General features: G+C 42.6%; 1 protein-coding gene across 5 annotated transcripts; it reads right to left on the bottom strand.

Annotated features, from left to right (window-relative positions):
• Positions 1–118: 118 nt before the first annotated feature.
• ogdhl (oxoglutarate dehydrogenase L) lies at positions 119–11,550 on the bottom strand. 5 transcript variants are annotated; one of them, XM_028423131.1, is made up of 23 exons: positions 11,335–11,394; positions 10,880–11,050; positions 10,103–10,168; positions 9,246–9,271; positions 8,602–8,710; positions 8,357–8,511; positions 7,906–8,052; positions 7,718–7,808; positions 7,459–7,638; positions 7,248–7,376; positions 6,955–7,134; positions 6,723–6,875; positions 6,041–6,143; positions 5,803–5,931; positions 5,341–5,491; positions 2,830–2,957; positions 2,569–2,747; positions 2,412–2,483; positions 1,694–1,819; positions 981–1,053; positions 728–891; positions 487–641; positions 119–405 (listed from the first exon to the last, which is right to left on the bottom strand). In XM_028423131.1, the coding sequence occupies exons 1-23, from the start codon at positions 11,374–11,376 to the stop codon at positions 282–284; spliced, it is 2,853 nt and encodes a 950-aa protein (XP_028278932.1). In that variant the 5' UTR covers positions 11,377–11,394; the 3' UTR covers positions 119–281. The 5 variants fall into 5 exon arrangements, with proteins under 5 accessions (XP_028278932.1, XP_028278931.1, XP_028278929.1 ...); XM_028423130.1 differs by lacking the exon at positions 9,246–9,271 and adding an exon at positions 10,047–10,065 and having other exon boundaries at positions 8,602–8,750; positions 10,121–10,168; XM_028423128.1 differs by lacking the exon at positions 9,246–9,271 and having other exon boundaries at positions 8,602–8,717; positions 10,066–10,168; positions 11,335–11,550.
• Between the last annotated feature and the right edge of the window lie 29 nt (positions 11,551–11,579).

The raw sequence follows: 11,579 nt of genomic DNA, 5'->3' as shown, positions 1-11,579 counted from the left end.
CAAATGAATATTTTCTGGAGATCTACCACAGAGCAGTCATTGTTAAAGTGACCAGTGAGTGGCTCAGTGATAATGCTTTCATATTGTAACTGAGGAACTTTGAGATGTTGCTGCCTGCACAGTCTGTATTTAAATTAAAGCTAGAACTTGCATTGTGTTTTTTTTACTGATAATTACCACTGATGTGCAGATTGTCACAAGTCTAAATGAAGCAGTGCCACACTGAAACCATCGGATTTGGGGGAAAGTTCACCTCCGGCTTGCTTTGTTTCAGATTTCTATTACAAATCTCTCTCCTGGAAGGCGCTCAGGTTGAAAGCAGTGTCCATGAACCTCTTCAGCTCATTGACGTGGGTGGATTTGTTCCCAGTGGCAGGTGCAGCTGCCGGGTCCCTTCCCACATACCTGAAATGAAAGACAGTTTCACAACAGCGACGGAAGTTTGAATGCTTCCTCTGCTGACATATTAACAGAAAGCCTTCTTACCAAATGGGTTTCTTGTTGGCGACCACAGTGAGAACCCGTGGCCGGACATAATCAAAGTAACCCATGTTCTTGTGCTCCTCCTGACACCAGACCAGCTCCGCATTGGAGTATTTGTCAACCTCTTCTCTGACCAGGTCGAATGGGAAAGGAGAGATCTGAGGGTGGGAAAACACAGAATGAAGAAGAAAAACTGCACCGATCAACTTCTAAATTTATCAGTCAGGGGATATGGATGAAAAACCTGTTCGAGTCTGATGATGGCAATATCTTTCTCCATGTTTTGCTGTTTCCTCTCTTTAGCCAGTTCATAGTAGACTTTGCCAGTGCAGAAGATGACCCTCTTCACCTGGCCTGGGCTTTGACTTGCAGGGCCCACATCCAGAATCAATCTCTTGAATTTTGTGCCTGCAAACATTGAATATATGTACATTTAAAACCTCTGTACATGACATATTCTTACTTTAAATCTTATGGAGATGAAATAATGTTTTAACCTTTGGCGAGGTCGTCGAAACTTGACCTCGCATCAGGGTGCCTCAGCAGAGACTTTGGAGTGAAGATGATCAGCTGTTTGAAAACAGAAGTTTCTGTCAGTAACAAACAACAGATTGATCCTGTCATCCGTATCTTGAATGTGCGCACTGAAAAAAAAAACTCCAGAGATAAAAGTTTTTATCTCCTTTCACGCTAATTTGTTGCCAACATATATCATGCAACAACAGCACTGGGAAAACAAAACATTTCTTTAACAATCAAATAAATAAACCCCTTTGTGCTCAGTCAACCAAGTCCAGAATTTCAGAGGCTTTTATATAAAAAACAACAATATTATCCCCTGATGGCCCCCCTCACTAATTTGCTCAGGAAGTCATTTTCTCATGCTTCGCAAAGCATTGCATTTATGTGCGACAGGGGATCAGTTAAGACATTCACTGTGGCTGAAAACTGTGAGACAGAAAGAAGAGCAAAAAAAGAAGAAGACTGTTTTATACACTGTAACTTTGAACCATAGTTCTACTTTAGGGGTTCAAATGGGGTTAATAACATACAGATCACAGCTGTACTCTGAACCAAGACACTGTGTAAACTGTGTAATATGAATGCAGGCTATTTAAAATGTAACGGCAATCATCACAACAAAGAACATAATTGAAAAAAAATAAAGAAGACAGAAAGAAATTGCAGCACTGATGATGCTACACTTTACCGGTTTTCTGAATGGCAGCAGAATCTGTCGTCTGAGCACGTGACAGTAGTTAGCAGGGGTGGAGCAGTTGACCACAATCCAGTTGCAGTCATTCAGCTGCTGGACTTCGAAATCTCCACTGAACTCCTTCATAAAATAAATCACACAAATTAGACTGATTATAAATGATAATGGCTACAAAAACAGAAATACACCAGTGCTGGTTGTAGCCAATGTTTTTCTTCCTCTAATTGAGCAGAAGATATAGAACATAAATGTGTCAATGAGCTGCATCTCACTCTCTCTCACTTACATTTACACACACACACACACACACAGAGACAGAGGACAGAGAATGTAATCCTTCGGTATACTCCCACTAATAGTTTGATCAATACCCATTTGAAGATGAATCTGGCAAGCATCTGCTGATACAGCTCAAAGTGATTTGCTCCTTAAATGTTCCCTGATACCAGCTGACCCGTGGGGATATATGAGTTACTGCTGAATACTAACACTTTCAGGCCATAATGAAGAGACTTCTCAGCTCTAGAGACACAGACAATCATCACTTAAGTGTCATGACATCAGCATGGCCAATAAAACAGCAAGCTTGATGTTAACTGCACTACAGTGTGAAATGAACTGTGCGATCTTTTAGAGTACCTTGACAAACTCTCTCTTTGATAAAAGTATTGTAACCATGTGAGCCATAATGTAATTATACAAGTGGACATACAGGGAAGTGATCTGGGTCATCTTTGCTCATTTGCAGGAAGCGCTCAGGTCGAGCCGATGAATGTTCTGGACCCTAAGGAGACACATAATGACACAATGGAAGACGGATTCCAAAAAAATAATAAAACCCTGGATTGAAATTGATTTTTCCTTCTCACCATTCCTTCCATTCCATGTGGCAGCAGTAGGATGATGCCATTGTTGCGTACCCACTTAGCCTGGCCTGAGCTGATGAACTGGTCAATGATACACTGGGCTGTGTTGTGAAAATCTCCAAACTGGGCCTCCCAGAGGATGAGAGCATTCGGACTGGCCATGGCAAAGCCCAGTTCAAAACCTGTAGGCACAGTGGTCATTGTACAGAGGAGAAAGGTGACTTACTGTTGCAGGCAGTGCAGCTGGAGCGGATTCAGTCTTACCCAGAACTCCGTACTCTGACAAGGAGCTGTTACAGACGGTGTACAGAGCCTGGTTCTGCCACAGGTGGTTCATGGGAACACAGATACGTTTGTCTACTTCTTGGTCATGCAGGACATGGTGACGGTGACTGCAAAAAGAAAAGACAGTAAAACTTAACATCGGGACAGGATTACGATTACTAGCACTGCTACCATTTTTAATATGTTATTGCTGGACACAATGGCGCTGTCCGGTGCTGAAGTCTTTCTCCTCTTTCAGCACCGCCTTGTGGTTGCTTGTATAAAGCTACATTTTTAATTAAATTTATATTAAAAGATTGGTGTGTGACTAATTAAAAAAATGACAACATTCTAATCAAGTCACTAGAGACACAGCCATGCTTTAAGCCAAATGCTAAAATCAATGAGAGAAAATACTCTCACACTAGTGTTGTTTACCATGTTCATTCACTATATCAATCTACCATGCTAACATGACCACCAAAGTCACAGAGAGCCATCCTCAAGGGACCATGCTAGCCTGGTAGCTGTCTAATAGCTGTGAATGTGTTTCAGTCTGGGCCAAAGTGACTGACTGGTAAACATACCAGAGCCACACTGTTCCCCAGAGCCACACTGCTAGCACTGCAAAAAGCATGTGGCAAGTCATTCAATTGTGTATGGTGCTTAAAGTGATTGTGGAGTATAATTGCATCTATTACTAAGACAGTATCTGTATCACATTTAGCTAAAATATATGGATCAAGTGCAATGATAGAAAAGAGAAAACAATGAGTTAGGTATAATTACTGTAAAACAATCCTGCCACAAAGGGAATCTATTCTAAGGGGTTTTTTTAAGAATCTAAGCCCACACTGCAGTCCAAGAAGGCACTCCATGAAGAGTCCTCTCCTCCCTTGTGATCTTCAGTCAGTATGAGGCTCAACAAGAGTTGATGTGAGCAAAGAGCCAAGTGTTAACAAGCTCTGCCAGCCCACTCACTTCCAGGAAGGAATCAGCCTTCAAAACCAGCACGATCAGACAATCACTTAAACCCCTTTAACATCACTTTAATGACATCTACACGCAGACATATATATCATACACACACACACACACACGCAGTGCTGGAGGTTATATAACAGTCAGGCAGAAGAACTGCTGGAAAAATACCAAAATTATCTTGAATTTGATAAATTTCCCAGCTTGGGATGAATTAAGTATTTCTGTTGTATTCTGTTCTATTCTAACCTAGGAGACAAGACTATCATGATATAGTCGTTTGAACAGTATCTGTAATTATGGACTAATGAGGGCACATAATGTGCAGCATAACTGTTCTGTTTGATCCTTGATCTACATTTGCATCATACATATTTTCTCTTCCAGAAAGCCTTTAATGAGTGAACAAAACTGAGAGCGTCAAGCGTTAATTGGGGAGACACACCTAATTTCATTTTCACATCCACCTGCTTACGGTCCAAACAGGACCAAAAAACGAATGAGAAAAAGGTCTTTCTCTTGGATTGCCTCATAAACTGCGTGCCCACCTCTATTCACTTTCACATATACACACAAAAAATACACACACATACGCACACACACACTTCCTCTGCCTGGGGGCCCCATTAGTCAAGGAAAGGGGTGCACAGCGCAGCACATGCAACCCATCCAAACACGACGACTGAATCCATTAGTCCACGCTGTTACGTACATCACAGAGACGCAAGCAGGGCCACTCAACTGTAACATGCCAATATGCTCAGCTCCTAAGAACTATGAAGCAGAGTAGTGGGGGATGAATGAAGTGAAAGGGGGAAGAAGAAAAAAAAGCACAGAGGGTAAGAAACAGGGTTAAAATGCCACTGAATATCAAGACAAAGAAGGTAAACACAACACTAAAACATGTACTTGCAACTGACACCACAGGGATTAAAATGAACAGGTGAGACGAGAGTGAATGTTTGACTGCTGTCATTTGTTTTTAGGTGGGCAAATTACCCTGCTGAAAGGGACAGCGGAAGGGCAGAAGTAGATGTCACTGGTAAATGCAAGTCAAAGAAAAAGCCCTGCAGCCTCTGCTTAGTTAGTGTGATGTATGTCGCTGTAAGCTGAGAGGGGGGTTGTTGTCAGTGAAGATGGGCTGGTGGAGAAATGATAGGGGACAGATGAGACAGGCACAGTAAAAGGGAGGCTGGTTTTGTTCATGTGTCACTCGTTCCCTCCATACCATGACAACACCATGTGGGCTTCACAGTTCCCAGGAGACTGTGCTGACGTCTTCTGTCTGTCAAGATCACTTTGACACTCTCTCCGCACCCCAAGTTACTCAATTCAGTATCTTTAGGAGAGTGCCATTTACCCTTTAAGCCTGGCCAGATATGCTGACACTGAGATACTCAACAATATAATCTCAAAATAAACTTGAGTCAGTAGCACTCTGAGTTAATATAAGGCCGGGTGGCATAGGTAAATAGTTGTAAGCATAAATTACAATCTGTCAAATCAGATCGCGAGTTATCCCAGACTTACCTAAAGGTTCCTCGTTCAACATCTTGCCCGCTGAGCCGTACATGTATGCCGTCTTTTAGAAGGGAGCCGAAGGCCATGTACTCTCCTAGAGCCCAGTCCAACTGACGATTCTTCACCAGGTCAGCTCGCCCACGCAGGATACGGGACACACCTGGAGATCACCCATACACACATGCAGAAGAATAAAAATGAAACTTCTCTGGTCTTCTTAGGATAGCACAGGGGAGACCCATTTACAACAGTACACTGTGGCTTTCTGTGGAGCTCAAATTTTGTAAAATACACTAAAAGATGTAGCATTATTTATTATGTCTTATTACTAATTGACTTAACCAATGTAAAAAAATGATAACAATACTCAGGAGTATGTGTGCCTTATATGCTTTCCTGTGATACAGCTTAGATTACACAAAAAAAGCATCACTGTTATCATGACTGCTTCGTTCTTTGGCACAAACTCACCAGGGTGGATCTTAAAGTCTTCCAGAGGCACAGAGCTGGCCGTTGTGCCAATGTGCTGGAGAACATCCTCGTCCAGTCCTGTGGGGAGGCAGCTCATGCTCCTGGGCTCCCCCTCTGCTGTGAAAAAGCCTACACAGAGACAGAAATTACTTACAGAAAAAGCACAGAGTCTGGGTTGCATTACATTATATTGTTGTGTATAAATGAGGTATAGTTTTATAGTAACAGCACAATTTACCTGGCCAGGGTGAGTCAAGCCAGTGTCTAATGTGAAGAATTTTTTCATCCTTGGAGCTGGTGTATGCTTCCTCACATATCTTGTCATATTTGGCAACTTCCTCCTGTAAACACATTTTCAAACAGCTTGACATATAATTTGTTTAAATCAATTAAACAGACTTCAGCTGACTAACGTAGACTGTGTGTGCTGAGTCAGAGAGAGACTGAGAATATTAGAGGAGACTCCAGTGCTTCACCCTTTAGTGTATTACAAACAATGTCCATCAAAAGCCGGGACACAGCACAACAGAGAGGTGCTGCGGCATTTCTCTGGCATGTGGGATGAAAAAATGTTCACAGTGGATGTTATGCTCTAGGTTTCTGTTTTGGATGAAGAACCTCAGCAATTCCACTGAATGGCAACCAAATCTGAGATATACTTCAACTTCATTGAGCAATATAAATTCTCTATATGAGGGATTGTAAGGCTAGGTGATTGAACTGAGGCAGTAAATTGAAACTCAAACACAGCAGTGCTGGCACAACATATTTACTCGAGGGCTATGGGTAATATCTAAGTGTGATTTAATGCTCACAGCCCAGCAGATGGTGATATACCAAATAAAACAGCATACAGTAGCAGCAGGCACTATACAGTCTATTTAACAAGAAAAAACAGCATTAGATCAACAACAACAAACCTCAAATTCCTGCAGCGTCACCACTCCCTCAGCAATAAGCTTGTCAGAGTACTTTTTCAGCACGTGCTCCTGCCGGCGGATCTGTTTGTACATCAGCGGCTGGGTGAACATTGGCTCGTCCATTTCATTGTGGCCAAACCGCCTGTAACACACCTGTAAAAAGACACATACCATAACAGGATATGCAGCGCAAACAGCTGTTAATCTATTAATATGTTTGAGTATGACTTACCAGATCAATGACAACATCCTTGTTGAAGGTGGTCCTCCACTCTGCAGCCACCTGGCACACATACATGACAGCTTCAGGATCATCAGCATTCACATGGAAGATGGGTGCATTGACAACTCGCGCCACATCGGTGGGGTACGGAGAGGACCGAGCCACCCGAGGATCTGTAGTAAAGCCAATCTGAGGGGCACAAACCACAGGACGAAACTAAATCAACAATCAAAAATGCACTCTACCTTTATGAATGGTATGTGTAAAATAATTTTGTAGTTTCAGTTTTCCCTCTCAAATACCTGGTTGTTGACCACCACATGGATTGTTCCATATGTGGTGTAGGAGGGGAGCTCACTCAGGTGGAAGGTTTCATACACAACCCCTTGTCCAGCAAACGCAGCATCACCGTGCATCAAGATGGACATCACCTTAGAAAATAATTACACTAGACTCAATAAGACGAAGCATCTTTCCATCATGTTTTGAAACATCTGGCTGAGTAGTGGTCACCTTCTTTCCCTCGGAGTCTCCTCTGTAGAACTGCTCAGCTTTGGTCTTTCCCTGAACCACTGGATCCACGGCCTCCAGGTGGGAGGGGTTCGCCATGAGTGACAGCGTGATGTTCTTGTCTGTCCCACGGTTAATTCTCTCATGGTACATCCCCAGGTGGTATTTGACATCACCTGAACCCTACATGTGCATAAACACAGTGAAAACAAAGTGTCATCTGAATAAGCAGAATGCTTGTCTCAGGTTCTCTTTCCATCACCTCATCAGCAGCCTCTAACTTGGGGTCAAACTGACAGAAGATCTGATCCAGGTCCTTACGGATCACATTGGCCAAGACATTAAGTCGACCCCTGCAAGTAGAGTTGAAAAAGTCTCTATCAGACATGGAAAATGAAGGCATCAGCTGTAGCAAGGGACTGAAGAGAGAAACAGGCTTAAGCACTTTACCGATGAGGCATCCCCATGATCACACTGTCGATGCCTGCAGTGCTCGACTTGTCAATGATGGTTTTAAGAGCAGGAATGAGAACTTCACAGCCTTCTAGACCGAAACGTTTCTCTGACGACCACTTCCTGGCCAGGAAGTCCTCAAATCTAGATGGAGTAACAATCTACGTTTAGGTACATTAACTATTTCATCTTGACTGCATACATTTCTTTCAATTTAATTCCCAAAATGATATGACAGCACAAAACAGTGCAAAAGAAGGATGTCCACATAAAAACAGACCACTTCCTCCCGACATCAGAGATCATTTATCAACGATGAATAGGAGCTTACACAAATAGCAGGGTGTGTTAATTTCCAAATATATGTGTGTAAGTCCCTGACGCAGGCTATAATTAAATGTGAGGCATTGTGCTGTCACCAGAGTGAAAGTGTTTATTCATTGCTGACCGTGTAGATCTGATCAGACGGGCCAGCAAAGTTCTCTTCTCAGCATTAGTGAACTGCATAATTCCTGGAGTTTCAAATTTCTGTCGAATCCACTGACACTGGTCCACATTGTTGATGAACATGAATTCAACGCCTATGTGGCCGCAGTATGACATCTAAAAAAAAAAGAAAGAAAGAAAGGATACAAATGTAAATATTATGGTAAAGTGTTGTTTTAAATAAATGTACTAAGACAAACATTTCACCTCGAGTCTGCGTATGATTTCTCTGAGGGGAAGAGTAGGCTCTTGTCCGCCAATAAAGGTGGTAGGGGGCAGCTGGAAGCTCCTGTCCAAGTCAGACTCATCAAGACCATAAAAACCTACAACAATGGCAGACATCATAGGAACCATAGCTAGCAGTTTGAAAAGTAATTAGAGACATTTTTAAACCTTAAATGTATTAGTAAGCAATTCTGCCAATTGATTTAAGCTGGTAATCAAGCATACATCTCTAAGATAACCAACTTCTAAAAAGTGACTATTTGTAAATTTTATGTGTATAATGTCATTCTAAATAGACTTTTAAATTAAATAGCAATCAGGCAAAAGAAATCCTTTGCTCTCCTGGGAATTGCGATACACATTTTTCACATTTTATAGACTAAGAGATTGATTGATCTCTCAAGATATAATAACCAAAAGATTAATTGATAAAGAAAATGATCATTAGTTGCCCTAAATGAGACTGTAGTGCTCAGAGCACGGGCTGCAATGAATTAACTGACAAAATTCTGATCGATTGTTTTGACAGAAAAACTAAAAAAATAAAGCCTTTAAGCTAATATAAAGATGTGCCTATTTATTAATGCCTCATCAGTCTAAGCAGAGCCATATACAGGTAAGTCTCTGTGTTGACTAAGCCCACCTGACAGAGCTGGTCAAGCTCAAGATTGCTGGCAACATAAGAGGAGACAGGTGCAAATCATATTAGGAACACAGCAAAGACAAAGGGGGCCAGGAATAGACTCATACGCTATCAGCTGACCAAATAAGGGAACATGGAGGCCATCATTAGCTTTCATTAGAGAGCTATACTCCCGGTGACAATACATAATGCGATGCTATGTCCTGACACACACTGATCACAGATAACAGCATCCAACAGAGACTCCATCTCTCTCTCTCTCTCTCCCTTTGCTCTTTACTCGCTATTACTGTAGACTTCGATCGCTTTCTGTGGCCATCCCGCATCCTCCAAGCCCGGCCTACTAAATGAAATGGAGAATGACAAGAACTAGGCATGAGATTAATGGCAGCATTAGGCTGACCAACCAGTATACGCACTTGCTGGAGAATGTGATGGGGCCCTTTATACTGAAAAACCATTTCCACTCTGATGAGTTATGCAACCCTGGATTGGAGATATACGTATGCATAGCTGCACTGGAATCTACTGTTAAACCCTCAAAGGGATACAACAGTGCTACTGACATAATGTGAGAGAAAAACACAAATTACATAATTTGATGATGAAAACGCTAAAGCTTTTGAAGTAAGCCTGCCGGTAAGACTGAACCACAAGAATCCGCAGAGTTAATTAGAAGAAAGGACTTCTATAGTAGGAATCTCATCAGCATATATAAACTGCCAGTGGCCATTAGATGGGATAGGGGTGAGTTCCAGATCCCTTCTCTACACCAGACAATAACAGAAATTGCTGCAGCTCACCTAATTTATCGACAGTGGTGATCAGGTCAGAGGGAACAAAGGAGTCTAGGTCAGCTTCCAGGATTCCCAGTGGGTCTAACTGGGCAACATGGTGACCACGAATCTGTCAGACAGGAACATAAAGGGAGGGAAGAAAAACACACACATGACAGGGAAGAATTAATAAGAAACAACTGGGCTTCACGATGATGTTCATGAACAGATGGAGAATAAGCTAACACTCAGTTACAGATCAACCTTTCTGAGAGAAAAAAAAGAGACTCTTGGGAGTGCTTTTATGTCTTCGTGTACACACACACACAGACTTCCACCAGGACTGCAAGCTGGGAATAAAAATGACGCCTTTGCCAAAAGACAGAATTTAATAAATCCCTCGGATAGTTCCTCGAATTAATTTGAGGGCAAGGGAAAATGTTACCACCTGTTTTGTTTAAGTAGTCTCTTTGATATTTCCCCTTTCAAAAAGCAGCCAGGGTAAGTAGGTTAGAGTTAATCTTGCAATTTGCATAACCTCATGCAGTGACAAACAAATTGCGTATTCCTTTTAATATCAGGACACACTGCACAACAGCTTTCTTTGCCAGTTGCGTCTCTCTTGGCAAAGTCTGAGAGGATTTTGTTTGATAGATTTTACATGTAAACATCAGAAATACAAATAGTCAGTCAGCTGTGACATCTTAATTCTGTACACAGGCGCTGTTTATGATTTAAATGGATGGCTATGTAATGAATAGTTGAATTAGTGAATATCATTATGATGCGTGTGCATGCCCCTGTGTGTGTGTGTGCCCATCACAGGGAGACTGTGGGGTACCTGGTAGGCTCTAATGAGGGTGTGCACAGCCAGGTGGTCCTCCACCACTTTCTGTGCCATGTCATGGGAGTGGGACAGCACTCGACCCTGGAGCAGAGCGGAGGGCCGTCTCTCACCCACCTCACCAGATGGACTGGAGGCCTGGATGTTACGGAAGAATCCATCCCAAGACTATGGAACACAGAGAAGGTCTATGATGAACACGCATCCCTGCAGCACACTGACACTGACAGGATACTGAAAATAGTGGACAGGAATCGAGGAAAGTGCAGCAACAGCATATTTGTACATGCTCCAGGCAACAGAACTATTAATAACACAACTTAAATCTAATATAATTTATTAAGTTTCCTCTGGCCAGACATAAGGCAGCACTGGCAACAGCTAAGTGTAATTTCACTTCTACAAATTTCTTTCTGACGTGGGAAGACATGTGACATGTGGCACTCCGTTACCTCGTGGACGTTTTTATGGTCCTCCAGCCAGGCACAATACATCTCCTCCACATAGCTGGAGCTGCTCACCATCGCAGGGAGACGCGGCTCAGCGCTGGAGGAGCAGCCTCTCCAGCATCGCCTGGAGGTCAGGCCTCCCCCATAACCTCGAAGAAACTGGCTGCCTCCAACGCACCCACCCTTCAGGACACCTGCGAGCACCCGAAACTGACTCATGTCTGGAGTAAAAGTAAAAGTGTGTGAAA

Source organism: Parambassis ranga, chromosome 15 (assembly GCF_900634625.1).
Source record: "Parambassis ranga chromosome 15, fParRan2.1, whole genome shotgun sequence".
NCBI classification, from domain to species: Eukaryota; Metazoa; Chordata; class Actinopteri; family Ambassidae; genus Parambassis; species Parambassis ranga.
This window is presented reverse-complemented; position numbering and strand designations above follow the sequence as displayed.

What these genes read in the sequence shown, in the direction of transcription:
- ogdhl (XM_028423128.1), bottom strand. Translation starts at nt 11,550, where the DNA reads ATGAGTCAGTTTCGGGTGCTCGCAGGTGTCCTGAAGGGTGGGTGCGTT. An exon ending in GTTGAACGAGGAACCTTTAG is followed by an intron (nt 2,958 to 5,340) that starts GTAAGTCTGGGA and finishes TTCTTTTTGCAG; the next exon opens with TCACCGTCACCATGTCCTGC. An exon ending in ATGACCCAGATCACTTCCCT is followed by an intron (nt 1,820 to 2,411) that starts GTATGTCCACTT and finishes TATTTTATGAAG; the next exon opens with GAGTTCAGTGGAGATTTCGA.